The sequence below is a fragment of the Heliconius melpomene genome, chromosome 1, assembly GCF_056956725.1.
Source record: "Heliconius melpomene rosina isolate 202511_hmr_F chromosome 1, ASM5695672v1, whole genome shotgun sequence".
Classification (NCBI taxonomy): domain Eukaryota; kingdom Metazoa; phylum Arthropoda; class Insecta; order Lepidoptera; family Nymphalidae; genus Heliconius; species Heliconius melpomene.
Genome location: NC_140389.1, coordinates 2,284,542 through 2,309,906, shown reverse-complemented (window position 1 = coordinate 2,309,906; position 25,365 = coordinate 2,284,542). Strand labels below are relative to the sequence as shown.

General features: G+C 31.1%; 8 protein-coding genes across 9 annotated transcripts; 5 read left to right on the top strand and 3 right to left on the bottom strand.

The window, feature by feature from the left end:
- The first annotated feature begins 89 nt into the window (after positions 1 to 89).
- LOC146540933 (cx9C motif-containing protein 4) lies at positions 90 to 11,998 on the top strand. Its single transcript, XM_085208411.1, has 3 exons — positions 90 to 245; positions 7,647 to 7,800; positions 9,802 to 11,998. The coding sequence occupies exons 1-3, from the start codon at positions 191 to 193 to the stop codon at positions 9,803 to 9,805; spliced, it is 213 nt and encodes a 70-aa protein (XP_085064537.1). The 5' UTR covers positions 90 to 190; the 3' UTR covers positions 9,806 to 11,998.
- Positions 296 to 4,473, top strand: Vps26 (vacuolar protein sorting 26). The gene has a single exon (XM_085208346.1). It carries the CDS (start codon positions 459 to 461, stop codon positions 1,905 to 1,907), a length of 1,449 nt encoding a protein of 482 aa, XP_085064472.1. The 5' UTR covers positions 296 to 458; the 3' UTR covers positions 1,908 to 4,473.
- LOC146540934 (uncharacterized) lies at positions 10,018 to 10,218 on the top strand. Its single transcript, XM_085208420.1, has one exon. The coding sequence runs from the start codon at positions 10,018 to 10,020 to the stop codon at positions 10,216 to 10,218; it is 201 nt and encodes a 66-aa protein (XP_085064546.1).
- Positions 10,220 to 11,998, top strand: PIG-M (Phosphatidylinositol glycan anchor biosynthesis class M). Its single transcript, XM_085208362.1, has one exon. It carries the CDS (start codon positions 10,220 to 10,222, stop codon positions 11,510 to 11,512), a length of 1,293 nt encoding a protein of 430 aa, XP_085064488.1. The 3' UTR covers positions 11,513 to 11,998.
- Positions 11,993 to 13,888, bottom strand: Tim10 (translocase of inner membrane 10). Of its 2 annotated transcripts, none has more exons than XM_085208392.1 (4): positions 13,734 to 13,888; positions 13,379 to 13,525; positions 12,731 to 12,910; positions 11,993 to 12,444 (listed from the first exon to the last, which is right to left on the bottom strand). In XM_085208392.1, exons 3-4 carry the CDS (start codon positions 12,870 to 12,872, stop codon positions 12,305 to 12,307), a joined length of 282 nt encoding a protein of 93 aa, XP_085064518.1. In that variant the 5' UTR covers positions 12,873 to 12,910; positions 13,379 to 13,525; positions 13,734 to 13,888; the 3' UTR covers positions 11,993 to 12,304. The 2 variants fall into 2 exon arrangements, with proteins under 2 accessions (XP_085064518.1, XP_085064526.1); XM_085208400.1 differs by having other exon boundaries at positions 13,629 to 13,745.
- A 395-nt stretch (positions 13,889 to 14,283) lies between these two features.
- LOC146540930 (UPF0488 protein CG14286) lies at positions 14,284 to 16,247 on the top strand. Its single transcript, XM_085208333.1, has 3 exons — positions 14,284 to 14,616; positions 14,811 to 14,945; positions 15,895 to 16,247. Exons 1-3 carry the CDS (start codon positions 14,427 to 14,429, stop codon positions 16,179 to 16,181), a joined length of 612 nt encoding a protein of 203 aa, XP_085064459.1. The 5' UTR covers positions 14,284 to 14,426; the 3' UTR covers positions 16,182 to 16,247.
- On the bottom strand, positions 16,241 to 18,627 carry LOC146540929 (uncharacterized). The gene is made up of 4 exons (XM_085192383.1): positions 18,483 to 18,627; positions 17,993 to 18,164; positions 17,369 to 17,624; positions 16,241 to 16,684 (listed from the first exon to the last, which is right to left on the bottom strand). The coding sequence occupies exons 1-4, from the start codon at positions 18,625 to 18,627 to the stop codon at positions 16,262 to 16,264; spliced, it is 996 nt and encodes a 331-aa protein (XP_085048509.1). The 3' UTR covers positions 16,241 to 16,261.
- On the bottom strand, positions 18,627 to 25,188 carry deltaCOP (coatomer subunit delta). Its single transcript, XM_085208250.1, has 15 exons — positions 25,065 to 25,188; positions 24,875 to 24,914; positions 24,664 to 24,784; positions 24,214 to 24,316; positions 23,738 to 23,857; positions 23,404 to 23,463; positions 22,913 to 23,024; positions 22,646 to 22,730; positions 22,261 to 22,413; positions 21,439 to 21,515; positions 20,766 to 20,854; positions 20,088 to 20,235; positions 19,595 to 19,706; positions 19,344 to 19,466; positions 18,627 to 19,015 (listed from the first exon to the last, which is right to left on the bottom strand). The coding sequence occupies exons 1-15, from the start codon at positions 25,065 to 25,067 to the stop codon at positions 18,847 to 18,849; spliced, it is 1,515 nt and encodes a 504-aa protein (XP_085064376.1). The 5' UTR covers positions 25,068 to 25,188; the 3' UTR covers positions 18,627 to 18,846.
- Positions 25,189 to 25,365: the final 177 nt, after the last annotated feature.

The window sequence follows — 25,365 nt, the reverse complement described above, 5'->3', positions numbered from 1 at the left end:
TAAAATAAAGTAAAATAGTTTATTACTTATAATATTTTAATTAATTATTTATTATAACAAAGACGTGCCCTTTAAATTGAACGTGTGCCTAAAATATTCTAAAATTGTTGCCATAACCTAAAAAATTTCCAACACAGGATTGAAATTTGAGATACGTTTTTTCGTTTATAAAAACATCTAATTTTTATATATGCCCGTCGATCCCTGCAAGAAATTCGCATGTCAGATCCAGAAATGTCTAACTGGTAAGTTTTAAGACCCTATTTTATTTACGATCGTTGCCGCCGACATCGGACATAATTCGTAGTCGCCATCTTTGCTTCAATCTTTCAGTCGCCTCCGGATTTGCGGGCGTTTCGTCGCCGTTTTTCAATGTTTTGCTCAATTCAATCACTATTTACCTTTGCAAAAGCAACATAAAAAGATTTGTGTCGTTTGCGTAACACTTAAATGTTAAAATGAGCTTTTTCGGGTTCGGACAGACTGCCGATATAGAAATTGTTTTCGACGATGCTGACAAACGAAAGGTTGCCGAAGTTAAAACGGACGATGGAAAGAAAGAAAAATTATTACTTTATTACGATGGTGAAACAGTGTCTGGAAGAGTCAATGTAACGTTGCGGAAACCTGGATCCAAATTGGAACATCAAGGGATCAAGGTTGAACTTATCGGTCAAATAGAATTATTTTACGATAGGGGTAATCATCATGAGTTTATATCATTAGTGAAAGAATTGGCACGTCCTGGAGACTTATTACAACACACATCCTACCCATTTGAGTTTGCCAATGTGGAGAAACCGTACGAAGTTTACACAGGATCTAACGTCAGACTAAGATACTTCTTACGTGCTACCATAGTACGTCGCCTCACAGATATTGTAAAGGAGGTTGATATCGCAGTCCATACATTATGCAGTTATCCAGATGTATTGAATTCTATAAAAATGGAAGTTGGAATCGAAGATTGCCTTCACATAGAATTTGAATACAATAAATCAAAATATCATTTGAAAGATGTAATAGTTGGTAAAATTTATTTCCTACTTGTTCGTATTAAAATAAAACACATGGAAATATCAATTATCAAAAGAGAAACTACTGGTTCAGGTCCTAATATATTCACAGAAAATGAAACAGTTGCAAAATATGAAATAATGGATGGAGCCCCAGTGAGGGGAGAGAGTATACCTATCAGAGTGTTCCTTGCTGGATATGACTTAACGCCCACAATGAGGGACATAAATAATAAATTCTCAGTTAGATACTATCTAAACTTAGTTCTAATGGATACAGAGGACCGCCGTTACTTTAAACAGCAAGAAGTAACATTGTGGAGGAAAAGTGATAAGTCAAGGTTGCCGTTACATAATCCTCACCATCCACAAACATTAGCTCATTCATCAATGACTCCACAAAGACAACTCAGTGCATCCAGTGAAGAGAACTCCACCAGAGGTCTAACACCTTCTCTCCCAGACAGCTCACATCAAAGGTCGGTGTCACCCATGCCTACAGATAAACACAATGGCCCGGCACAAATGGAACAAGAAGAACCTGATGTATTAACAAACAAATTATCCAATACTCACATTGAAAATAATGAAATCATACAAGAAGTAGACGAAAAATGTGTGGAGAAACCCAAAGTCTCGGAGAAGCCATTAGATAAACCTCCTCTAGATGAACCACTGTTGCAAGCTGAACTACCTATTGCTGAAAAACCCCAAGTGGCTGAAAAACCTCAGATTTCCAACAAACCAGTAGAGAAACCAGTTGCTGAGAAAATTGCTGTGGTTGATAAACCATTATTAGCTGAAAAACCTCAACTTGCTGAGAAACCTGTGATTTCTGAGAAACCAGTTTTGCCACGGCCAGAAAGTGTTGAAGCCACTCCGAGTCAATAGCCCCTACGCACATGTGGAGATGTTTCCATCTCCCCGGTAATGAACTTTGCGTTTTCATAAAACAAAACTGTTTTGAATCTGTTATCTAAACAATTAAAAACAATTATTTAAATAACAAATTCAGAACATTTTTAAAGTGTTATTCTACACTGAGGATAAAAAGATATTTTTAGAAAATATATATAAATTTGAATGTAGTGAGACTTAAACCTGCCCCTTCTTGGATACCATTTCAGGGTGAGATTGTATGTCTTGCTATGTTGAAAATTTTATATGTTTTCCGAACATAAATTCAAAACAGTTAGCTTATATTATTTTTTGAATGCAAATTGCATAAAATCATCTTGTATTGATAAGTGTATAGTGTTGCAATAAAGGAAGTACATAGCAATGTAAAAATTAGTTTTTATAAAAAAGTATATATATTTAAGCAAGTTTTAATATATATTGCCACATTTTTTTAATTGTTAGTTATTGTATGTCAGCCAATCTATATTTAATATGACCTGAGTTAAAGTATGTTATAAAAGAAATTGTATGTAATAATTAAATCCATTTTAGTAATTATTTTAACAAAGTGAAACAATTTAGTTTTATGTATGCATGATGATTATTTGCCTATTTTGTTTAGTCTGTTTCATATTTTGAGACTTTACATATACTTTGACTTGCAATACAACGGTTTACAAAGGTAATACATGTAAAGTATTTAATATACATATACTTATGTATAAACCCAAACTTAAACAAGTATTTTCAAGTAACAATTCATTACAAAGTTAATGAGTACTTGAAAAAAGAATTATATCAATTAGACAATGAATAAAATATATTTATCATTATTTTATAATGCAGCTATTATTTATTATTATTGAAAGAAAACAGTTAGTGCCAGTAATATTTCACTTTAATGATCATAACTGTATTATTATTCTTATTTCATTGAAATTTGTATTAAATGTGCTAATCATTGGCACATATTTCATCTGTGGTACATTATATTTGGTGATAATGAATATTATTTACATAAATAAATCACTTCTAACATTAAATTGTAGAATAATAAAAATTAAATATTCAAAAGCCTATAGAAATCACATTTTGAATTATAGTTTATTACTCAATTGATATCAAATTAAATATGTGATAAGAATATTCTGTATATGAGTCAAAGTGATCACATTACTTTATCATTTGGGTGTGTCTTGTAACATAGCATTAAAAACGAAAATTTTAGTAAAATTATTAATATTATAAAATGTGTATTTCATGAGTAGTGTACTGACAAAGTCGGAAACATTAAGAATAATATGTCTATTGACATGGGAATGAATAATATATTGTTGCTACATCAATTTATTTCAATTGAAATTGTTCACTATCAATTGAAATGACTTATCAGGAAATCCAGTGTAACATTAACCAATGAAATTTTGTCTAAATGCAGACATTTTGATTATAAATATTATTCATTTCATAAATTCTCATACAAAATTATCAATTTCATAATTTTTAAAATGTATAAACTATCTATTTCCATGAAAAATGTGATTCAAAATTTTAATTGTAATAGTAAATATAAGTAAATGCTTCTGAATTTAGGAAATTATTATATTTAGGACTAATATATCAGTCAATTTTATTTTAGGCAATTACTTCAAAGTTTTTTGTTTATGTTAAAAAACAAAATACATATTAATATAAATTATTTTAACTGCATCATGATAAACATTGCTGGCCGGATACTGATTAAAATGCCTTGATAAGAAGCCATTTAAAAAAAAACAATGAATTCACAATATTCTTCAAAAATACTTTTTTTTAAGTTTCACTTATTGAAATAATTTAATATTACTATATAAACTGAAGCCATAGAACAAATCTGAGTGGTTCCACTTATTAATTAGTATAAAAGAACCTGTTTTTATTATAATATTTATTTTATTTAACTATAGAAACAACAAATGCGATGTATTTAGTCTTATTATTAATATCTGTTTTTTAATTAAATGAATCTTAAAGACAACTTGTCTGTAAAAAGTATACTAAAATCTGTAACTAAATAATTATTATAGCTAATTAGGTTTATAATTGTTAATTGTGGATGTATAGTTGGTAAATGTAAGTAATCATATATATTTAATGAAAAAAATGTGTAATAACATTTGATGATGGCGATCTAAAAAGAAATATAATCTATAATCAAAATAGTTATTTAAAAAAAAAATAGATTATATAAAAAAACCTTGTCATATGACAAAATTGTTTTGACATTTTGAATTATTTTTAAATTTCATATAATTGATTTGATTTTAATGAATTGAATAGTTGAATCGCCATCTTTAACGTAACAATAACGGACCCCCCAGTTTCCTTTGTGTTATAGTAATATGTAGTTAATCATTATTTTATGTAAATTTAGAAAAAAAAGAGTCCATGTTATTAAATTTTGTTAATGTTCACATTATGATTTTGTAGTATCATATTGTATAAAATCTTTTTCTAAGAGATTAAGCGCATGTCGATTATATCATATTGTTAATAAAATATATGTATAAACTGCTGATTTTGTTTTTATTATTTAATCAAATGGCCTCGACTGTTATATAACGTAAAGTCGAAAAACTCTCGGTTTTGACGTTAATTTATTAAATGTATAACATTTTTACAAATAATTTATTTTTAATATTTTATATATATGTATACAGAAAGTTGAATCAGTAAAATTATTTGCATAAAACAAAAAATATTTAAGTAGTTTTATATATATATGATTATTAGTTTGTATCCTTTTCTCTTATAAATATAAAAATCTTGTTTATTTAGTTAAAATACTTATAAAAGAAAATTCCAAGCGCTTAGGGCAAAGCGAAATCGTAAGCGAGTGACATAACCGGTGCCAAAAGTAATATTTTTAGTACATTAGCTTGGTGTGACTATTACGGAAACGTTTATATAATAACTTGTTATCTTCATTTTCATCTTGTCGTCTCATTAGGTAATGATATTAATGATATTTTTGGTAAAAATATATTGTTTTAAGATTAAGTAGGTACTAATGTCAGCTTCACGCTGGATCCCGCACACAGCAGGGTAGGCAGAGGGAACCTAGTGTAGTGTAAGACACTCCGTTCCCCACTTTCTGCCGAATTCTGGAGACATTGCGTGTTGAGTGGCAGAACTTAACGCCGCGTTTTGCCCTTACACCAGAGCGAAGAAATGGAAGTATAAACGTAAATAAATATTTCACTTCCTCGAGTGGGATCGAACCCACAACTGTCGTGTTACAGTCACACCCTTGTGCCGCTCCGCCACGACGACGCTCGTACTAATGTCGGTACTTACAGAATTACTTTTTTTCAATGTTATAATTTACTATATCTTCGTATTCTTTTTTAAGTCAAATGAGTATAATAATTCATTTCTATAATAGACCTTTTTAAAATTCATTTGTTTTATACTTAAATATATTTTGTGAATATTCTTATATGAAATGATAATTTTTCTGATTATACAATACAAATTACACGTGCTACGTTTTATATGACCTTAATAAACGGCATCCCAAACTGTGCGTAACTCGTGATGCTTCATTATGCAAATTATACAAAAAACAATATAATATAATAACTTTTACTAGGTTTAATAGGCACAATAGATAATTTATTCTTCATTTAATTTATATGTAGTAGTTAATTTATATGTTATTTTTCTCAGGATTAAATATTTCATTCATATCCATAAACCCATTTAAAATAACCCAGCGTTGTATTTTTCCTTCTAATTATTAAATCGTATATAGCGTTTCTATAGCATTTATGGTTGACTCCTGCCCTGTGTAATGCGATACACGTAATCTTGTGTCGTAGCGCCGGCTGTTCTAGCAGTCTAGCACGGAAGTTTAATAGAAAACTATGAAATAGACAGTTAGTTATTTCTTTAAAAGTATAAAGTAGTTACTTGAAATTAATTGAGGCCAGTCGTGGCGTGCGACAGGTTGTGAGTTCGATTCCCACTCGAGGAAATTCAATATTTTCATTTCTTTGCTCTCCGGAAATGGCCGAAAAAGTAGGGAACGCAGTGTGATAACACTATGTTCCCTCTGCCTACCCTGTTATGTACGGGATACAACGTGAAGCTAAAAATAACTTAAAATGAAGACTTCGTTGTGAATCTTGATTCAAATTAACACTAAACGACGAAAAATTGTCATTCCTTGCGAAATTGGCATACTTAGGTTACGTAATGTGTTGAAATAGTAAAGTTAATTATTATACTGAACTATAAGAATTTTTCTTACTAAATAATATTTTTAATATGTTTTATAAAATAATAGTAAATATATTTAATGGGTGGTCCAAAACATAAAACTAATTTACAATTATTATCTGTGGTCTGCTACAACTTGATTTCTGAACGGAACGAAATTAAACAACACTTGGAATTATTAATTGTAATTGTAAAAGATAAAATATAATATGTTATATTTATTATTTCTAGTATAAAATAAATAAATTAATTTCACGCTCTATCCACACAGCAAGCAGGGTAGGCAGAGGAAACCTAGTGTTAAGATACTCCGTCTCCCACAGCGAGAAGCTACAAAAAATGACTATAGTTCTTATATATTTAATCCTTCATTTGTAGATAATACCGAACATATAAAGTCATATTTAATAATTTCTGAATGCGCAATCTCAAGCGGAATATTTTATAATTAAGTAAGAATAGTGGTAATAAAAATATATTAAATATTTTGGCCTATATAAGGCAGTAATGCCTGGTTTTAAACGTTAACGATTAGAATGTACGGCTTCGGCATACTTTGGGGTATTAGGTGATTTGTCTGTTAAAAATATACAGTTTGTTTTTAAAGAAAGAATCATTAATTTTTGGTCCTTGTATCGATGTAAAAATAAATATATTTGTTCCTTATAAATCGTTGTTATATCATGAAAACTACACGAAATGAGAGCTAGGATATCGGTTCAAAATAAAAATAAAAAGGAAAGAAAATCTTACTCATAAACATCAATTATTGTCGTGTACGTATCATACAGATTTACTATAGGCAATTAGTAAATCTAATTGAGGTTCAAAATATTATATTTAAAGTATCATTTTAAAAACCAACTTTTAAGATTAGTTTTTATGGTGTATTGTATTTTACAAATCAAGCCCTTTAATTTGATAGCCATATTAGGTGAGCTATGCAAAATTTTATAATCCACCATTTTGTCGCGGCGGCCATTTTGTATTAACAACAATATTTCTTGCCATCAGAACTGAAGTAGTCATTCAAATTTCAGCGTAATCAGACACTGAGAAGTGAATCAAAGTGTGCAAGTCAAATGAAAGCTTGTAAAAATAACTTTAGGTAGGTATATAGAAAACACTAGCTCATCTCTACGGATTTTTCCATGTATATGACACATGAGGAGTTAACTCGGACCACGAGTTACTACCGCGTGGGTTACGTCAGACGACTAACGTGATGTAATATAATTTATAGCCTCCCCCTATGAATGAATATTTCAATTTGGATGGGCTATGATATTAGCGCGTTCCAACAAACAAACAGTTCAGTTTTATATTATTAGTACAGAAGTAGATAGGAATAGATTGTCTCGAATAATCCACATCCATCGCCTTTACAATCAGTCACTACCCGTAATAATATCATTATTATTTCTAGCTTAAAATAATAACAATAATCAAATATATTTCTTATAAATTTAGAAAATAACTTTCAAGAGATTCGATGTGAGCGAGTCTTCGAAGCGATGCGCCAGTGCTGTCTGAAGCATAAATCAGTGTCTTTGGTCTGTGAGGGATACCGTCTGGAGCCAAGAGTGTTCGCGCCGGCCACCGATAGGCCGATCAAGGGGTCCAAGTACGTATAAATGTAATACTAGGGTTATCTATGGCAAATTTTAGACTTTTTAAAACATTTTGATCGATTACTGAAAAACATTCATATAAAAATTTTATTCCAATAGAAGTCATGTGAATTTTAATATTTTTTAAAGTTTTTTTTTTCTATAAAAATGTCTACAAATGTAATCCATTTTCGATAAAACAAAATACGAACATAGTTTATAAATCAAAATTCAAAGCAAAAACTCGTGATGTGATTCAATCATGTGCTATGTAGGTAAGTCACAACGGCGCTTATTATTTAAAGTAAAGTTAGTTAATTAATTATATAGAAGGAACCTATATTGAAGTGACTAGAAAAAAAAAACTCCAACCAATTAAAACGTATTTCAAAATGCTTTTATAACTGTTGCTTAAAAATTATGTTAACTTTGATGTATGTAAATTACAACTATTATCATATTATGTAATGTTAAGGAAAAAAAGTTTGACGTCATCTGTCGTCAAATAAAATATATTAAGTCTATAGGTTATAGGTAAATCTTTTTTAAAGAAAAAGTAAATTGTAAAGGAAAGATGAAGAAATCGAATATCTAGATGTAGGTAGCTAATGGGTGTGCTAGTGAATGTTTCCTCTTTTCCATTTCAGGCAAAGAAAAACATCATAAAATTATTGTCTTATGCCTCCACCTAGTGGTAATTTCATAGATAATATAATGTTATAAATATCTAAATAAATAAATTATAAAAATATAATATTACAAAATCATTACGCGAAAGATTCCTCTGATAATTCCAAATAATTCCCTTTTCCTATACAAAATACATACTAATATCAAGTGCGTTTGATTAAAAATCATCTTATTAGGTCAATTTGTATATTCGTTGCAGTCAGTTTGCATTAGTTAATATGCGTTGTTGATTGCTTACGTGTACAATCATTAATTAAATTTACTACAATAAATTAATAAAACCATTAATAGTGGGTATTTTAGTTTAAAGCAATGTTTGACATCTCTAAGGTTCTATGCTAGACCCAATTTCTACCGTGAAAAAAAAAAATGAAATGAAGAAACAGGTCATTCTTAGGCGGAACGGACTTGTTTCAAGTAAAATAGGTTTACAATTCCACCAACAAAGAGCTTTGCATCATGTAATTACTTTGCTCGGCTCCCAAGAATTGAGTGAATTCATTTCAATTCTTTCTGCTCGCTCAGTCCTCTCCGCCCAGCTATTTATTGGTGGAAATACAAGTATGCAGTTCACTCTTGCGAGTTCAACGTAGTCCTTAATGGGCCTCTCCGCTTGCAGACGGAAGAAATATTTTAAAATAACTTATGATAAGAACTCTACGTTTTTTTAAACCTATATTATTTTTACCATTTATTATTTTAATAAAGTGTATTTTTCTTAAATTTAATATGTTGCTGAAAGTCTATAAATATTTGACCTTTAAAATGTTTCGATCGTAATATGTGTTGATGGTAATCTGATGTTTGCGTGTGATTACCACGAGCCCGTCGCGCAACACCACAGTCCGCAGTCGATCATGGAGTAGCCTTGACGTAAATATACTCGTATACATCTAATTATTAGATAATGTATGATAGAAAAATATTTTTATTTTTAAACTAGCATGGGGTTTTTTAAGGGTTATTTTCTCAGTTAGATATTTAACTTTAATGTTAAATATTTTGTACATAATATAGGTATTTTTTTTTATTTACGAGAAAGTTCATATACTTTCCCCGGTCTGGTTTAAATTTCGCAATGCAACGCAGTATCATTATGCTGAAAAAAATAAAATAATACATGATGACGCCAATTCCTTGAGACTTCTAATAGTATTTTAATATTCACTTGATTTACTATATTCGATAGATTACGAGAAACCTTATTAAAATTAGGTCATCGAATATACTTTACTACCTATTGCTCTTATTAGTTTATTCTTATAAGTACTTTATATTGTAAATATTGTATGATGTTTAATAGTAATTACATTTTTCCATTACAGTTAATTATGGAACATCGTCAACGTAAAACACTTAAGCAAAGAAGTTGGATATTTCGATACCCAAGGACATTCCAAGTGACATTCACCGTTTTGGGTCTTGGAATATTTTTCTCGAAGCCCATCTACGACATTTGCATCCGAGAACGCGACGAGCCGGACTTATCAGAACCCCCGACCACCTTCTTGTACGTAGAACCCAAAGAAGCTACATAGATTATGGAATCTGTGAAACGCGCTAAGGAGAGATTTGCTAAATACCCGCTTATATACGCAAAGTGCACTAAACAAGGATCGCTATACGCCCGATGCGTTTTACTACGAGAGGACTCAGTGAAAAAGGACGAATGTGCTAAAGAATTTCAGGAATTCAAATCTTGCTTAGTATCTGCTGCCAAAGAACTAAAAACAAGAATTTAAAATGTGGGCGTATTTAAGAAAATTTGTTCATCAGGACTTTAGGAGGCATTTGAACATCGGCCTTGCGATCCGAATCATACTTATATTGTATAGCAGTTTTCACGATGTTCAATTCCAAGTCCCATACACTGATATAGATTATAAAGTGTTTACAGACGCGGCAAAACATGTCTATGACGGGGAATCCCCGTACAAAAGACACACATACCGCTATAGCCCCATAATGGCCTTCCTTTTACTACCAAATATAATACTAGGTAATCACGCCGGAAAAATATTATTTGCATTTTTCGATATTTTCATTGCAATAGCAATAAAAAAATTGGTTGAATGTCAATTAGGAATTAAAAAAACAACAGACATGGTCTCCACATATTGTGCTCTCTTCTGGTTATATAATCCAATGAGTATTGCCATTTCGACTAGAGGGAACGCAGATTCGATTCCATGCTTTTTTGTTATTTTGTCAATATATTTTTTGCAAACAGACGTGGTTAAAAGTTTGTATAAGTATGTATTAGCAGGTTCCTTTTTGGCGGTCGCCATTCACTTACGTTTGTATCCCTTAGCATTCAGCTATCCTATGTATTATTCTTTGGGGGTATATAAAATACATCGTAACACAAGGATCGCTGATGGCATTATTTCCTTAATGCCGAATAGGAGGCAGATAATTTTAACTGCAAGTTGCATTTTAACTTTAACCTTTCTAACTTCATTAATGTATTCGCTTTACGGCTACGAGTTTCTTTTCGAAACTTATATATATCACTTATTCAGAAAAGACACTAAACACAACTTCTCCATATTATTTTATTATTCCTATTTAACTATGAATCATTTAGCATTTGATGTGGTCAAAACGATATTGCTATTTTTCAAAATTATTCTAATCTTTCTCGTAAGTTTAACATTTGGAACTAAGTTTGACACGTTGCCATTCGCATTGTTCTGTCAGCCCTTCATTTTAGTAACCTACAACAGTGTAATGACGTCACAATACTTTATTTGGTTTCTTTCTCTATTACCTTTAGTAGTTCATAGTTTTAAAATGAAGGCCACGAAAGCTCTACGTTTATTTATTCTGTGGCTTTCCGCTCAAGGAGGATGGTTGTTTTTCGCATATTTACTAGAGTTTAAAAGTAAAGAGGTTTTCCTTTTAATTTGGTTGAGTAGTGTGTTATTTTTCTGCACTAATATATACGTTTTGGTACAACTTATAAAAGCTTACAGACCCGGATATGGTTTTGGTAAAGCTGAAGAAATAAGAGAGGAAAGTTCAGTTTATTTCTAAGCTAATATTTTAAAGATGCGATAAAATTTTTAGAATAATGACATATTTTATAAAATTTTGCACTTTATAAAATATTGCAGGAAACAAAGTCAGTCTTTCCCCATAAATTGATATATTTACCTAATTTTTAATAAAAGTGCAATTACGTCATTGTTGCATCAAATAAGATTAGGGAAATGTTTAGAGAATTGTTTAGAAATAAACATAACTTACATTAAATATTAAATAACTAGATAAATACAAAATGTATTAATTATAACTTTTTTACCAAATCACCAAGAAAAAAATGATCTAGCTTACATTAAACGTTAATATAATGTAATATTCAAAGTTCATATTTGGGACATATTTTGTTAAACAAATGTAATCAAAATAATGATTGTTAATAATTTAAATGTTACTTATTATGCATTGTTATAGAAAATAGAGTATTATGTAGATAGAAAACGAATGTAGAATAGAATATAATAAAAAATAATAAACATTTTCATATCTTTTATTACTACAACCTATTATACAACAAAAACACTACATTATAAGCAAAAAATGCACTTTTGTAACATTTCTTATAAAGAAAATACTTTACAGATTTTGGTTGGTTTCTTTGCATAACATATTTATTTCAAGGAACTTGTATATAACTTAATATATACATATTTTGTACATAACTCCTTTTATGAAAGCTGCTTGAAATTATTTTTAATTACACATTTATTTAACATTTTTTTTAATGGAAAAATCTTTTTTGTGTTATGGCAGTATCTCTAATAAAATGGTCCAAAAGAAATTATACTATTTCTTTTCTTGTAGATTTATTTTGGTCAGGTCCTCAGATTCTCCTTGTGACATATTAGAAAGCTTTTTGCCGATGCGCTCATGAACATCAAGATATTTGGCTACACATCTATCTAAACACACTGATTCACCTTTTCCTGTTAATAAAAAAAATATGAAAAAAAATCCCCCTTATTTCTCTTCCTTTATTTTTTTCAGTATATTTATAAAAACAAAAGAATGTTACAAACATTACATGTAAAGTTTACTCAAGCTTTGCCGTCTTGCCAATACAGGTAAATGAAAATACTTTACTTATGTAACTTTTGTTGAGGATTTAACTTACAATTGCTGTGATTAGTCATGTAAGAATGATTCATGGATAGGTTAAAGCATCAAAATACTCAATGTATATGATAATATCAAAATTTTTAACATCCTTACCCAATTCAGCCTCATGGTATTTAACTGGGATACATTTACGATGACATGCACCAACCAACCTATTGTACATGTCTGACATCATCTCTATCTCTAACTCCTGCACCATTTGCAGCTTAGCGGGGTCTAGCTGCGGCATGGCCATTTTTAGTAATTTTTAGATATATTTAGTTAGGATAACACCTGAAACATAAGTAGTCATTCATAGTATTTTATTTCAATGTTTTGGTGTTAAGGTAAAGCGTGGTGTCAAGTTCTGCCACACAATACACAATGCCAGAATTCGGTGGAAAATGGGAAAAGGAGTGTCTTAACACTAGGTCTCTCTTGTGTCTGCCTACCCTGCTGTTTGCGGGATACAGTGTGAAGCTGATTAAAAATTAGCTTTTGTTTGTATAACTTTATTGATAATAATCTCGAAATTCGGAATAAACCGTTGACTTATTTAACTACCAAACTAAGGCTTTATATAAACAATTTTACATAATTAATGGCTACAAAAAAGTAAAAAGGCTCCAGAAATCGGCAGAAAGTGGGGAACGGAGTGTGTTAACACTATGTTCCCTCTGCCTATCCTGCTGTGTGCGGGATACAGCGTGAAGCTGATAGATAGATAGACAAAAAAGTTTATTGTGTGTTTATTTCACTTACATTCACAACTTTCTGTACGAATCAGGGTATTCTCCTTCGTTAGATCGGCGCATGCGTTCACGCGCTCTCATATTCTCAAGACGACGACCATTTATATGATTCTTAGCTACCACAAATAAGGATAAACTTGTTACAGTTACTGCTAACCTGAAACCATTTATGGATTTTAGTAATTATATAAAAGTCTTTATAAAGTTTGACATACCCCATACAGAAATAATTTATTTAAAAAGAAAAAAAAAATATGTACACTTATTTATAAATGGCCAGTTGTGATATAATTTTATAAAAAAATATAATGTAACCTGATAAGCACAAGACAATTATGAATACGATAAAACACTTTAAAGCTCACCAACAGAGTATGTAATAGTCTGTAAATAATGAAATAGGTATATATTGTGTAATTAATTACCAAGAAAGTGTAATCTTTCCGAATTTACCAAGCGGCATACTATAATCTCCTAAAATTCGGATTGACCACAATTGACTATTGACATTTTCTATTTTGAGGTTATCTTATTTTTTTATTTTATATGGGACTTGAACATGATTCAATATTGTGACATATTATTTTTTCGGTTTAATTTATAATCAATAGTGTGTATTAATATTGATGTTTTTTAATTATTTTAGTATTAATATAAAAATATTTTGTGACATTTTTAAACTTTTTTGAAAAATACCGTAACTATACTATAAATTGCTTATTGTTAGCATTGTCTATAGTCAGAAAACGCTATACTCACGCATTCGTTGAATGATCAAATCATTTGACAAATAAGTGTAACTGTCATTTCATTTCATTACTACAAAACATAACGTGTTTTCAACGTGACACTGGCGAAGTGATTAGTGCTGAATTGGCACGCTCGGAACGCCATAAATAAAGAGCAACAACAACAAACATAACGTGGGGTTCGTTTTGCGTATAAAATAATCCAAAAAAGATTATTCACATAATAAATACTGTTAATATATTGAGAATAATATTATCTATAAATAATTTAAGATTTATTCGCAAAAGGTTTTCAAGTACTAAAGAAATATGCCGAAAGCAACCAAACTTCATAACAAGGGTAAGACAAACACTATTCAGAAGTCTTGCAAACCAGATAAAGATATTACGGACAGTGCAAATCCAGAAGAGTCGATCAGAGAATTCCAGTTGCAGTTGTGCTGGTGTATACAGCAGTTGGAAAAAACTTTAGCAGACAAAAAAGGCAATGAAAAACAATGTGAGTGAACAAGATATTTCTTTCTAATTATTGTGAAATTAATTTCAATTTTGAATATTTTATTAAAGAAGCCAAACATTAAGCATTATAACATTTAAGTAACTACATGAGGACATTTATATTATTTTTTAGAAATACCCCCAATTTGACATCATATATTTATACATCATATATAACAAGTTTTTTCTTTGCAGTACAAGAAGCATGGAAAGTTCTCACAGTATTGAAAAATAATAACCAACCTATGATACGCAAAAGACAACTAATGCGAACACATTTTGGTGATTATAGAGCAAAAATGGCTGCAGAAGAAAAGAAACTTGCCAAAAGTAGGTGTTTAGTAATACCTAGCTAACTAATATTGCTTAAATTAGTTATAAGGTAGGTTGATTTCATTGTTGATTTTGTAATTACAAAATTAGATAATATTTTTTGATATTTAGATTAAAATAATATTTTTTACACATTGTACACATGTATCAGGGATATTATGGAGTTTGGTAACTGAAACCAAAACTATTGAATATCTGAAATAAATTATATAAATTTTGCATAATTTTAGATATGGGCAGAGCCTAAATGAGACCAATTATGGCAATACATAGCAATATTTCCAAAGAATATTTACTAGAAAATGATAATACAATAAATATCACAAACAGAGTCACAGCTGACATAGTTAATAAGAATATGAAAAACAGCTGTCAATAAAAGATCCTTTAAATATTAATTATTCAAAAATGTATGAACCTTATGAATATATATTATACCTTTTCTTACTTCTTTGAAATCTTGCTTTTCATCAGGAGAAAATTTGGCAATGCTGACATATATGTATGCATGGTAATATGTAAATATATAATATAATGATATGTATTGATAGACTTGCCTGCCTGTGTTTAGTGTTTTTCTCATTTCAATCGGTTTATAAATAAAAAAGATAGCTATATATATATTTTTTTTAACTAAATCGCTGTTAAATAATGGTTTTATTGAATTGATGAAACTTTAATTTCCAATGTATATATATAATATATACATTGTCATTATTATAATATTGTCTTTAAAATAACAATGTTATTAGTAAACAAACACACAATTCAGATTGGTAAATAATTGTAATAATTGTACTTCAAGTGGGAAAAGCTACGAGCGCAATAATTTTATATCCATAATCACAGCCAAATCTCAGTTACACAATAACATCCCTGATATGTAAAAATCCTTTTATTTACAAATAATCTTTGGTTGTATCTATAAAAAATAATATCTTTTCAGTGGCGAGCAAAATTAAAATATCTGATAGCCCAGCTCAGCCAAAGGCTACATTTGTGAGAAAATCTGCCTTTTTGACAACTGGAGATAGTTCGTTTAAATTTAATTTTAATGTACCACAAGAACATAATGATTCTACAAATGTATGTGATATAATTGATAAAGATTCAACCAATCAAGGAAGTTTAGATGAAATTAAAAGTTCTAATACAGAAACTCCAAAAGATAAACCAATTAAATTTTCAAATTCTTCATCTGTATTTAAATTTAACTTTAACATAGAAAAATAATTTAATGTATTGTTATTATAAGATGTGTAATGTAATTTTTATAAGGAAATAAATTTAATAATAAAATATTGGCTATAATTTTATTTCACCATTGGTTTTAATTTATCGCAAAGTGTTTGATAAAAGCCTAGAGTGACATGTTTTTCTTTATGATCTCTTATTCTCTTAGCGCAGTTGAAATCATCACGATAAGCATCAGTATTTGTCATGGCGACTCCGACTGGTAGCTCAAATTCGTGGTAAAAAGATCCCCAAGTCGCTACACCCATTATTGTGTTAGTTTTAACATTCACCACAGCCCCGCCGTCCACGCCATGATATCTGAGACAAGATATGTCTTTTCGATCGAAATCGTCCAATGAACAAGAATGATAGCAAAGGACGTTAAAAGCAGTTGTGCCTTTTGCAAATGGCAATATATTTGAACATAATCTCATGTCCATAATAACATGTAAATCGGTCAGTTGATAATTGCTTTGCCAAACTGGATATGCGGATGATTTCTGAAAGTATTTTTATTAAATAAAAAGTTGTTTATATTTTAATTGCAAGCGGCGTTGACTTCCGCAATTTAACACGCAACACCTCCAGAATTCAGCGGAAAGTTGGGAACGGAAGTGTCCTAATGTCTGTTCCCAGGTTCTCTCTGCCAAGCCTGCGGGATATATTGTGAAGCTAAAATTGAAGGAAAAAATAATTACATACACATTTTCTGGATTTTAATTAACATGAAAGTAGGTATATTTCACGCATTGGTTATGTAAGGTAAAATAAAGCTCGACTTGGGGAAAGCAGATATAAAAAGAAGTGGTATAGAAGATATAAAAGAAATATATTCTGTCATGTTGTAGTGAAGTGCTGAAGTGTATTTTCTTATTCTCAATTTCATCAGGACAGTGAAATGAAATTTTAGAGGAAATAATGATATTCTTTATGCCCATACTGAAAATACAACGTGTATTCTAAGAAGTAGAAAACAAATTCAACTTTTCGCCAAATTTTTCAAGGCATAGCGAGACGTATTGAGTGGCGGGACTCAACGCCGCGCTTTGCCTTGTTACCAGAGAGAATAAATTAAAGTATTAAATACTGAACTCAAAGGAATGGAAATGGGCCCCACAACCGTCGAGTTTGCTGTCGGTCACTATGCGCGCAGCGTTACAGTTTACATATAATTATAAAACTACCTTATCCCTTGCATATCCCACAACAACATAATCAAGTTTATCCAACTCCTTTTTTTCATACCAAAAGAATGCATCATCAGTTCGTTTTTCTTCGTAAACCTTCATAGTAACCCATTCAAAGTTGACAGGCTCGTCGTCGACTATAATGAATGCAATGTCATCGTAAAGTTGCTGGGATTCTTTGGAAGGTCTCACTAACGCTTTCACTGTTAATCTTTGGTTTTGATGTATTAGAGACGTGAATTTTATTTTAAGACTGAAAATTGTTAGATTATTTAACAATATACTTCTGTACCTAGTAATATTTATTGATAAAGATATATTTGCCTCAACACCAAGAAATGAAAATATAAATTTAAATAAATATTTCATTTCATCGAGTGGGGACCGAACCCACAATCAGTCGCGTTGGCAGTCACACACATGTGCCCCTCCGCCACTACTGGCCCCAATTGACTGATTATAATCATTTTCCCCAATTTAAATTACTTGCATCCCCTTTCTGTGGTAACAGAAAGCATGGAGTCTCGAAATGGAGAAGAATGTTTCGACACTAGATTTTCTCCCATTCTGCTATTTGGGGGATGCAGCGTGAAACTAAAAAACAAAATAAAAACGACATACAGATAAACACATCTTGCCGAAGTTATAAATATAAACTTGTCTACACACGACGCGGTGCATAAGTAAGGCACTGCGTTTTTACGAGAGTGGACCACTTTGGCTATCCACGGATAGGTAGTGGGGTCTTTTACTAAATTTGCATCTACGTGATATCCTTCGAGACGGTGGAAATCTGGAAAATTATTGCAATTTAAAATATTTTTATTATGAAGTAATCTTAGATGCGACACGCGAATGGATTTGATTCCAGGTGAAAATGTAAAAATTTACATTTTATCACGTAAATATCCACTAAATACGTCGTTTTTAAAATGAGCAGAGGTGAGAAAACAGAGTTATTAGATTTTCTCTGCTTATCCAAAGTAAACTTGATACCAATATCTCCAAAATTGGAGAGTGCGGATCGGAGTGTCAACACTAGTTTCTCTCTACCTACGCTGCTATAGGCGGGATACAGCGTGAGTCGAAACAAATTAATAATAAAACTCACATGATAAATTCAAGTCGAAACGAACTTTCCGTCTAAGCCACGGCGAATGTAAATCTTCACTTTGCAACTGACCAATACTCGACAAGCCTTGAAACGACACAAACATTACAACATACAACACAATCATATTAAAATAAAACACCATTTCATTTTACAACTATATTTTATAGAATACTTAAAGTTAGTGCACATTTAAATTTACACTTTGAAATTAAAGATTTATATTTGAATATATGTAATATGAAGTATGTATATACCTAAATCAATAAATACAAGTAATAAAAATATTTTGCAATTGGATAGTTATTATACTAAAAAAATTAAGAAAAACAATATTTTAAAACATTAATGAATCTTTAAAAAATTAAACAATTTCATATTTATCAGCATGGAAACTGATGTCCTGAGAGAAGTCGACACTCGCTCCGGTGTCGGCTTGTGTCACCTTAGTGGCGGCGAGCATGGCTAGAGAAGTGTCGGACACCCACGACACTGATAACGGGAAGAAATCGTTTGGAATTGCTGGGGTCACGCTGAAATAAACGGAAATGTTGTTGGAAAGTTAGAAACTTGTTTTCAAAAAAAATGGATGATAACAAGTTTGTGAAAGAAACTAAACTGACTATTCCTTTTTTATAGATGGGTATAGCTTTTTAAATTTTTATCCTTTTTAATAAATTGACAAATTAAAATACTGTCAAAAGTAAATCATTATGTGATATGAAAAAATAAATGCTTCATTCTTCAATATTTTGTTAAAAAAATATGTTTCTATGATTTAATACTAGCTTTGCTCTGCCTACCCTGCTTAATGCGGATTACAGGGTAAACTAAATAAGAAAAAATTGTTAAATAACTCACGTAAATTCCAAAGTACCAGTTTTCTGTTGATTATTTATCAATGGAACATTCCAGATTATGGAGCGTCCCTTTTGTGTGTAACTACCCTCCCATTGGTGCACTACGATAGAAGGGTTGCCCGAACTGAAAAACAAAAAACCCTTTATACCATAAATCGTTTTTTTGCTTAAAACTGCTGAAACTATATACATTCGTAATCTTTTGGCCAACATTTTGGCCTTTTGAATCTGCTAAAAGGATAAAGTACTCACGGTATCGGTATAGTAATGTTAACATCTGACAAAGTTAAGTGATCTTGTTCTAATTCGTATTCAATGTTGACGTCGCATCCACCGTTTGCACCTTCTGATGGCCAGCAGTTTACTGAGAAAATGTGTTTTTTTTATTATTAATTTTCAATATACTGCAATAAAATTATGACTGAACTGAGCTAACTTTATAAGAAGAATATATTAAAGAAAACTATTATTGGAGACATTTCTTGAAATAATTGGAACTTTGGAAGATTTTCTTAAGTTTTGTTTGTTTGCCGTCGTTCGTCGGTAGACGTGCATGGGTACAAGATGGCGGGACATTGTACGGCGAGCTATACCAGTTCCCGAATTAAGCAGTACGCCTTAAAACCTCCTGTATCGTTAAATTAATTCGCGTAGACTTAATTAATGATACCAATATTCGAACACTACATTTTATGTAGTCCACACACACAGTCGAAAAAAATATGATTAATTTTAATTTAATTACCAGACAAAGGTGCAGATTTATCATCACCGCTGGTGAGACGCCATTTTAAAACTCCCACGTCGCTGTTCAAAGGGAACGGCCTTTGAGTTTGCTTTAAACGGATAATGCCCTCGTTTCTGAACGCTTCTTTGTCTACATTTGGATGTGTCTGTAGAACATTTAATATATGAAATATAATTATTTATTTATGTATTAGAGGCCTTCGTGGCGCAAAGGCACAAGCGTGCGAGATTGTAAGTGCAAGATTTGCGGGATTGATTCCCACTCTGGGAAATAAAATATTTTATATTTGCGTAAAATGGCAAAGCACGTTGTTGAGTTCCGCCGTTGAACACGCAGTGCCCCAAGAATTGCGCGAAGTATAGGAAACAGAGTCTGAACACAAAGTCCCCAGGTTCCCTCTGCCTACCCGGCTGTATATGTAATGAAGGTAAAAAACAAATTAAATTAAATTGGGCCATTGTGGTATGGTCTTAACTTTTGTGAGTTGTGTATACTCAAAGGAACATTTGTATTTATGTGTTTACAAATTTTTCAAAAGATTTTAGATTCGTTCATGAAGTCTCAAAAGTTGATACAGAAATATCATAAAACTTTGTAAATATCTTATAATGAAACCCAACTTTCTATACAATTTACGTGACGTAATAACGATTTATTAATGAATAGTTGACTTACCTGCAACTGTAGTGGCCGCGTATCCTTATTATCAACATGTACGTGAATCTTTCCAAACTGTTCATTACTTATGCGCAGTGTCAACAAACCTACACAAAAATTTAGTAATTTTGATAAGTAAAAAGTATTTTTTCATAGGTAACCTAATAACTTTAATCATTTTGTCCGTTAACAAAATAATTTAAGCTGATTAATACATAATTATAGATAATAAAATAAATAAATGAAAATAAATATTACTGAACCTTTAAACAATGATATAAAAAATAATAAAGTTTAGACAATTTACACACAGCTATTCCCAAACATTCGAAGCGTTTTTTGTCACTAGAGCGAAGAAATGGATATATAAATGAAAATAAATATGTCACTTCCTCGAGTGGGGATCGAACCCACAATCGTCGCGTTACAGGCACACCCTTGTGCCGCTGCGCCACGACAGCCTCAAATTTAATATTATTTGCCATATTCTCTTTTTCTTTGTTATTAACTATATTGTGATCTGACTTTATATTTTCAATATTTCTACATTTAAAGTGGTGTTTAACATACTCAGTACTAACCGTGAATACACTTTATTCTATTATAGTGTAATTTAAAATATATACATAAATCGCAAATGTTTTGATTTGACAAACATTCTCTTTATTTAGGTATAACCAAATAAACAAACCAGAAAGCTCAAAGTTTTGTATGTCTCCGTCTCGACCAGCTGTCAAGTTCAATCGCTCTTCGAAACGTAAGTGTACACTGAAAACATATTTAATATAAATACATTATTGTTGTTATTGAAACCGTCGTGGCACAGTGACACAGCGTGTGACTGTACACGCAATGGGTGTGGGTTGGACTCCTTGGATTTGGTGGGAAACAGAGAATTAATACTAAGTTTCCTCAGCCTACTCTGCTGTAACCGGGATACAACGTAAAGGTAAACAATATATATACAATCGGTAACAATAATATTCTACCAAAAAATAGTTACACCGATTTTATTGCTTATTTTTTAAAATCATTTATAATGCCGCCGCCACAACAAAAAAATGACAATTCGTTCATTCAGTCATTCGATTCGATTTTATGGAAATCGAGCCCGCAACCGTTAACATACACTAAACAATGTAGTGTATGAGTTTATAAGGTCATACATTCGCTCATTCCATATAGACACTCATACATACATAGAACACGGTACGGCTAGTAGTAGTGGCGCATTCTTTACTTGGAAAGATAATGATTGAAACTAATAAAAATACTATAATCAATTCTACGCAGCCATTGGTAGCTAACTTCAGGGGGCCACGACTCGTCAACCATACTGCATGTGTTAACAGTCACTTACCATGGTACTCAGGTACACACCATGTGACACATCATTTTTATTCAAGTAACTGCAGAGAGTAGACGTGTTGGTAGTCAGTCTGGCGTCAAATATATAGTTAAGGTAAATAACTGACTTCACTCAAACAAAAATATAAAAAGAAACCACACTCACTCTTTATTATTACTAATAACAGGCGCTTTCTCGACTGTGGAAGTGGGCGCGATGGCGGCCACGTCACCCTCACTGCGGAGTCTTGATACGAATGTATCAGCGTCTGCGCCTCGGGAACCTAGCTTCATGGCAGATCTTGTTGTTGATGTGCGACTGGAAAAGGAAAATAAAAATTACTTTAATTATTGCAAATATATTATTACTTTTAACTTTTATTCAACTGAATATAAAGCCATCGTGGCGCATTGTGAGTGTGACAGGGTTTGATTGTAAACGCGTTCGATGTGGATTCGATTGCCTCTCGTAATAACTTGGCGTTTAGATTTCACTTTAGTACTCAAAAACTTTAAAAAAGTAATATAAGAATAAATAATAAAAAACTCACGTCTCACGAACTGGCGTAGTTGGTATTTTCTCAGCGATTGGTTCAGATGGTGCAGATGCAATAGAGGAGCTTCCGAAACCACTTCCTATTATTAGGTACAATATTTATATGTAAATTATGTATAATTTACCTTATTTAACAATACGCTAAAAAAATAACAGTTAAGACCTATTTAAAATTGTACGAATTTTATTGGGAAGGAAATTTATTGGCTGCTTTTGTTAAGCCTAACAAATTATAAGTTTTATTATTTTCACGAAAACATACCGAAACCAGTTTGCGAGCGCGGCGTCTGTCCGCGTTTGGCCGCTTCCAGTCTCTCGCGCTGGAGTTCCTTCGCGCGCTCCCTCATACGATTGTTAGCTTCGCGCTCTTGAGTCTGCTCATTTAGTTATTAGTAATCAATAACCAACAAACAAGCAAAGAAACAAAAATAATATTATTGATATTTGTTTTACATTCAATATTCATGGCAAATATATATTTTTATACTGCTATTCTACACTAGGGAATGTAAGATACTTATTTAGAAAATCTTTAAAAATTGAATGTAGAGGGATTAGAATCCACACCACTTGAAAAACATCTAGGAGTCTGTGGTGTCTAAGCACAGATTTAAACAGTTTCCAAGAAGGGCATGCTCATTTTTTTACTATTATATAATAAAATATATAGAGTCTTTATATTAACAAAAAAGAAAGAAACTGATGTGATGCTTAATAAAAAAATAAGGTGTTTAAAATACAAAACATGCTTACCTGTCTGACAGCTTGGTATATCTTTTCTTCATGGGAGTCCATTTCAACAAATGAGCGTACCTTAAAATATGTTAAAAATGAACAATTAATAAATAGGAAAATATAAAATCTCTTTGCGTCATTTCTTTTAGTGAGCCAGAAAGATCTTATTTTCATCAAGTATTTTAGGCTCATATTTATAAAACACTCAAGTCTGAGATAGATCTTGAGAGCAATCTTAAGATGCCATTTTCAATTATAAATGATAATCTTTGGAAACAGATAACTATATATTCTTATTACTATATTTTTGCAATTCAGGTTTGTTACAAACAATTAAAAATGTGTGACTTACCTGGGCAAGATTTACACTCTCCCTATATCCAAGAGCAACAATTTCATCAAAAGCAAACAACAAATTGAATGCTTGATTCAACACTTCAGCTTCAGTTAACTGAGTGCAATATTCTGGCACCTAAAAGTACAAAAATACAAAGTTTATAACTTTTATCTACAATTTATCACATGATTTGTTTTACAAAGTACTCTTTTTGAGAATCAAGACTATATAATGTCTTAGATGGTACTCAACATATTTGATAATCACCCTGAATTGCAAGTCAGTCCAAATAATTTTTGTATTACCATAAGTGCATTGTTTTTCCGTTAACTATGTTTTATTAAATAATATCTAACTGAGATATGTTTTCGGGCAATAGCATTATTTGTTTTAAAATGTTGTCTCAAAATAACTAGTATTTACTAAATAATAGAAAGATAACTATCAGATGATATAAGGAACAAATAAAACAAGTTAAGATGGATGCTTACCACTCTACTGAAGAGACGCAGTGTTTCTAAATCTTCCAAAATGTTACTAGCCTTAGTAGTTATTAGTAACATATACAACTTGTCTAGAGGCTGATACACATACCTTAAAATAATTATATTTCATTATAAGTAAAAAAGACTGTTGTGGTGCAGCATATCACCATAATCACTATGTATGTGGGTTCAACTTCCACTAGGGAAAACCAAATATTTCCATTTACTTAATCTGGTAACAGGATAAAGCACTGAATTGAGTTTCATAATTCAACATCCAATGTTTCAAAAATTGTGCTATGTGCAGGGAATGGAGTCTTTTAATACTAAGTGTCTCATGTCTACCCTGCTTTATGTCAACAAAGTCTAGTTTCATATGAACTACTAAAATTGACAGAGGTATAAACAAATAGAAGGTCTCATAATTGTAAATAAATGTGTTTTAAGAGGGCTAACCTGACAGATTCAGTTTCAACAAAAGTATGTTGTCGCCCACCAGTCATCAATTTAGGGAAGGCAGCTAAAAGTCCCTCAATCCGCGCTTTTGTCATTTCGACAAATTGACGAGATACAAGGGCTAAAATATGGAAATATTAGGCAAATCAATTATTAAGTATTATAACTAATATTGTGTTAGAAATTCATTAATACTGAAATTGTAGTATACCTTTCCCTGATTTCGTACACACCGTTGCCGCTATAAGCACCTAAAAATATAGAAAATATTAAAAATTTGTCGATTTATGCCGGACACTACGCGAATATTATGAACAAAATAAGTTAATAATAGAGGTAAGATTACTATTCCACATAACTTCAATACAATTAAGATCAATTTAAATAAAAACTATGATTACCATCTTTGTATTTTTATTATTTAACTAGATATTTAGGGAAAAACACAATCCCACTAAACAAGGTGACGTGTAGAAAGCAGACACATTTGTAATCTGTCATATAGACAGTGACATTTTCGTAAAAAAAAATGATACCCAATTGATACAAAATTAAATTATTTTTATAAATATTAAAAAGTAGGTGTAACAGTATTTTCCTATGAAATAAAAATATATATTTTAATTTCATATTAAAAAATTGTTTTCAATTTCTATGTTATATTTGTTATCTACCATAAAAGGTTGACGACAGCTGCTGCAT

What these genes read in the sequence shown, in the direction of transcription:
- LOC146540930 (XM_085208333.1), top strand. Translation starts at nt 14,427, where the DNA reads ATGCCGAAAGCAACCAAACTTCATAACAAGGGTAAGACAAACACTATT. An exon ending in AAAAGGCAATGAAAAACAAT is followed by an intron (nt 14,617 to 14,810) that starts GTGAGTGAACAA and finishes TTTTCTTTGCAG; the next exon opens with TACAAGAAGCATGGAAAGTT. An exon ending in AGAAAAGAAACTTGCCAAAA is followed by an intron (nt 14,946 to 15,894) that starts GTAGGTGTTTAG and finishes ATATCTTTTCAG; the next exon opens with TGGCGAGCAAAATTAAAATA.
- PIG-M (XM_085208362.1), top strand. Translation starts at nt 10,220, where the DNA reads ATGTGGGCGTATTTAAGAAAATTTGTTCATCAGGACTTTAGGAGGCAT.
- LOC146540934 (XM_085208420.1), top strand. Translation starts at nt 10,018, where the DNA reads ATGGAATCTGTGAAACGCGCTAAGGAGAGATTTGCTAAATACCCGCTT.
- deltaCOP (XM_085208250.1), bottom strand. An exon ending in TATACCAAGCTGTCAGACAG is followed by an intron (nt 23,025 to 23,403) that starts GTAAGCATGTTT and finishes CTAAATGAGCAG; the next exon opens with ACTCAAGAGCGCGAAGCTAA. An exon ending in GCGCTCGCAAACTGGTTTCG is followed by an intron (nt 22,731 to 22,912) that starts GTATGTTTTCGT and finishes ACCTAATAATAG; the next exon opens with GAAGTGGTTTCGGAAGCTCC.
- LOC146540929 (XM_085192383.1), bottom strand. Translation starts at nt 18,627, where the DNA reads ATGGTGTTTTATTTTAATATGATTGTGTTGTATGTTGTAATGTTTGTG. An exon ending in TTTCGACTTGAATTTATCAT is followed by an intron (nt 18,165 to 18,482) that starts GTGAGTTTTATT and finishes ATAATTTTCCAG; the next exon opens with ATTTCCACCGTCTCGAAGGA. An exon ending in TCGGCAAGATGTGTTTATCT is followed by an intron (nt 17,625 to 17,992) that starts GTATGTCGTTTT and finishes AACAATTTTCAG; the next exon opens with TCTTAAAATAAAATTCACGT.
- Tim10 (XM_085208392.1), bottom strand. Translation starts at nt 12,872, where the DNA reads ATGGCCATGCCGCAGCTAGACCCCGCTAAGCTGCAAATGGTGCAGGAG. An exon ending in ATACCATGAGGCTGAATTGG is followed by an intron (nt 12,445 to 12,730) that starts GTAAGGATGTTA and finishes TTTTATTAACAG; the next exon opens with GAAAAGGTGAATCAGTGTGT.
- Vps26 (XM_085208346.1), top strand. Translation starts at nt 459, where the DNA reads ATGAGCTTTTTCGGGTTCGGACAGACTGCCGATATAGAAATTGTTTTC.
- LOC146540933 (XM_085208411.1), top strand. Translation starts at nt 191, where the DNA reads ATGCCCGTCGATCCCTGCAAGAAATTCGCATGTCAGATCCAGAAATGT. An exon ending in GATCCAGAAATGTCTAACTG is followed by an intron (nt 246 to 7,646) that starts GTAAGTTTTAAG and finishes TTATAAATTTAG; the next exon opens with AAAATAACTTTCAAGAGATT.